The following is a 2,668-nucleotide window of genomic DNA, read 5'->3' on the forward strand; positions in this document are numbered from 1 at the left end:
GGTCGCATCTGGGAGATGACACGCTGTCTCTCTAGTCACCACGTCGTGACCCGCTGGACCCTGCTCTCCAGGGAGGCACGCCCCGGAGTGACGTCAGCGTTCTGCGCCGGAAGCCCGGGCTGTCGCTTTCTCTTCCTTAGCCCCTGCCTGGCCCAGGTGCCGTAAGGCCCGAGCTATGAGACGGAAGAGGCATCGCCTGGTCCCGGAGAACTTTGGACTGAAGAGGCGGCGGGAACTGGGGCCCGAAGCGGATCCCCTGCGGGGAGAGTCGGGTAACCGTGGCAACCGCGGGGCGGGGTGACGACCCTAGCTGGGCGGGGCCGCCCTCCGGCGCCGCGTCCCCGGGGGTGCCCCTGCCGCCCGCTCCAATCCCGCCTCGGGGCCCGGTCTCTCCGCCCAGGGTCGGCGCGCGCGGCGGTCGCGGCAGCCCCGAGCCCCCGGCCCTCCCGCCGTCCCGCAAGCTTGGCCTTCTGGGGCAGGCTCTGCGCCAGGCGCCGTGGGGCCGCGTAGACTGCTACAGACCCTGCTAAAGGATCGTCAGGCGGTCGGGGGAGACCAAGGCTTTGGGGGAAACTGAGTCACGGGGCACGGTTCAAGCGAACAGCGCTGGGAGTGCAAGTACACACCAGGTTGCGACAGGGGCCGCCCATCGGTGCAGTGTCCAGGGATGGTGTACTGGGTGTGCTGGAGGCGGGGATGAGGCAGGCGTGTCAATTAGGAAGGTGCTGCCGCTGAGCACCTTGAGGTGAAGGCCTTAGGGGAGTATAGCAGGGACGGAGGATGAGAGGAGGAGAGATGGGGAGATGGGAAGGGCAAGTCCAGAATTGCTTTCAGATTTCCCAGGTGAGGGTGGGTGGTTGGTGGAATGAATAAGGTAGGAGCACACTGAGCGGGGGGCGGCTGTCTAACTTTGACAGGTTGAGTTGGAGGTGCTTGTGGGGTATCCAGAGGCAAATGCAGTGGACAGCGCTGGAGAGAATGCTGGGCTAGCGGTATATAATTACAGGTCGTGGGGTGTGAGTAGTGTCTACAGAACTAACTCTGCAAAATAATTAATTAGTGTGGTTTATTTTTAAGCACGAATTTGAGTGACTTAGGTCCCGGGACCCGAGACAAGGCAAAACATGCTTCTCCCTGGGAATCAGGTATAAGGGGGTTCCTTTTATGTGATTTTGAGAGTGAAAGACAAAGTTTAGAACTTAGTGAAGAGCTTTCCATTGGTCGGGCCCAAATAGGTGGGACCTGTGTGGGAGCGGTGCTTGTCACAAAGATAAAGGGGCTTGTCACAAGAGGAGATAAAGTCACAAGACAGATAGGTGGGACCTGTGGGGGAGCGGTGCTTGTCACAAGAGGAGATAAAGTCACAAGACACTGTCCCAAGGACAGGATGTTGGAAGAGTCAAAGTAGTGGGCGTGACTCAGCCATTACAGGGTACCTTGTCAGGGATAGGATGTGGGAAGGTTTTTGTGTTCAAACGTGCAGAAATGGGCGTAGCTCACCTCCGGCCCTCCGGAAGGGATTTTAGAAACAGGAAAAAGCAGTCGGACTTCTGCATCAGTAGCAGTTTAGGAAGAGAGAGTAGAGCGCTTTCTAACCTTTTTACAAATCTTCAGGAGGTGATGAAAGCTGTGGCCATACCTCTAGAAAAATGCACACATGCCACGTATGCACAAATTGTGTATGTACAGTGTATAAGGACACATTTGATAAATTCTCAAGGCCCTCAGGTTCGTAGTGAAAGGTAGCAGGGTCAAATCCACTATACTAGGGGCCAGCAGGTGGCGTGGTGGTTAAGGTACTGGACACTCCCACATGTCTGACCACAGTTCGAATCCCGGATTTGATGACTTGCTTTCTTATTCCCCACACCCTTGTGTGTCTCTCTCTGGTAAAATAAAAATTAAATGAATAAATGAATAAATAAAATTAAATAAATCTAAAAAAAAATTCACGATGCTGGAAGACACTTAACACATAGGGCAGTGTTGCACAGTACATGGCATGCATTTTAGCTGTCAGAGTAATGTGGGCTGCTTATGCAAAGTATGTAGGCTCCTGAAATGTACACAAGGTTAACGAATTAAGATTTCTTGGGGTGAGGGGCTGGCAAGTGGCATGCTGGTTAAGGTGCTGAACTCCTGTATGACTGATAGCAGTTCAAGTCCCAGACCTGGTAGCTTGCTTTCTTACTTCCCCTCGCTCTCTGGTCAAGTTAGTAATAATAATAATAATGATAAAATTAAATAAATAATTCTTAAAAAGAAAAGAGATCTCTTGGGGTGCAACATGAGAATCTACATTTTTAAACTGCCTCAAGTAATTTTCTTTTTTCTTTTAAAGAATTCCTTATTTAATTTCATTTATTCATTTATTTTATTTTGACCAGAGAGAGAGAGAAGGAAAGTGATAAAGCAAGCCACCAGGTCCAGGACTCAAACTGTGGTTGGCCATGTGGGAATGTCCAGTGCCTTAACCGCCATGCTACCTGCTCACCCCCTCAAGTGATATTTTTTTAAAGAATTATTTTTTATTTAACTTTATTTATTCATCCATTTTTAAATTTGACCAGAGAAGAACAGAGAGAGAGAGAGGGAAAGTGAGAAAGCAAGCTGCCAGGTCCAGGACTCGAACCATGGTCAGCCATGTGGGAGTCCAGCAGCCTTAACC

The 2,668-nt window shown here is 51.1% G+C and overlaps 1 protein-coding gene across 1 annotated transcript in view; it reads left to right on the forward strand.

The window, feature by feature from the left end:
- Positions 1-2,668, forward strand: part of WHR1 (winged helix repair factor 1) — a 16,126-nt gene that overhangs the window by 177 nt on the left and 13,281 nt on the right. Inside the window, exons 2-3 of the mRNA XM_027774132.1 lie at positions 98-272; positions 401-506. Of these exons, the coding sequence (XP_027629933.1) occupies positions 98-272; positions 401-506 (281 nt within the window). The remainder of the gene's footprint in view (positions 1-97; positions 273-400; positions 507-2,668) is intronic.

Source organism: Tupaia chinensis, unplaced genomic scaffold (assembly GCF_000334495.1).
Source record: "Tupaia chinensis unplaced genomic scaffold, TupChi_1.0 Scaffold000403_1, whole genome shotgun sequence".
In the NCBI taxonomy this organism is placed as follows: domain Eukaryota; kingdom Metazoa; phylum Chordata; class Mammalia; order Scandentia; family Tupaiidae; genus Tupaia; species Tupaia belangeri.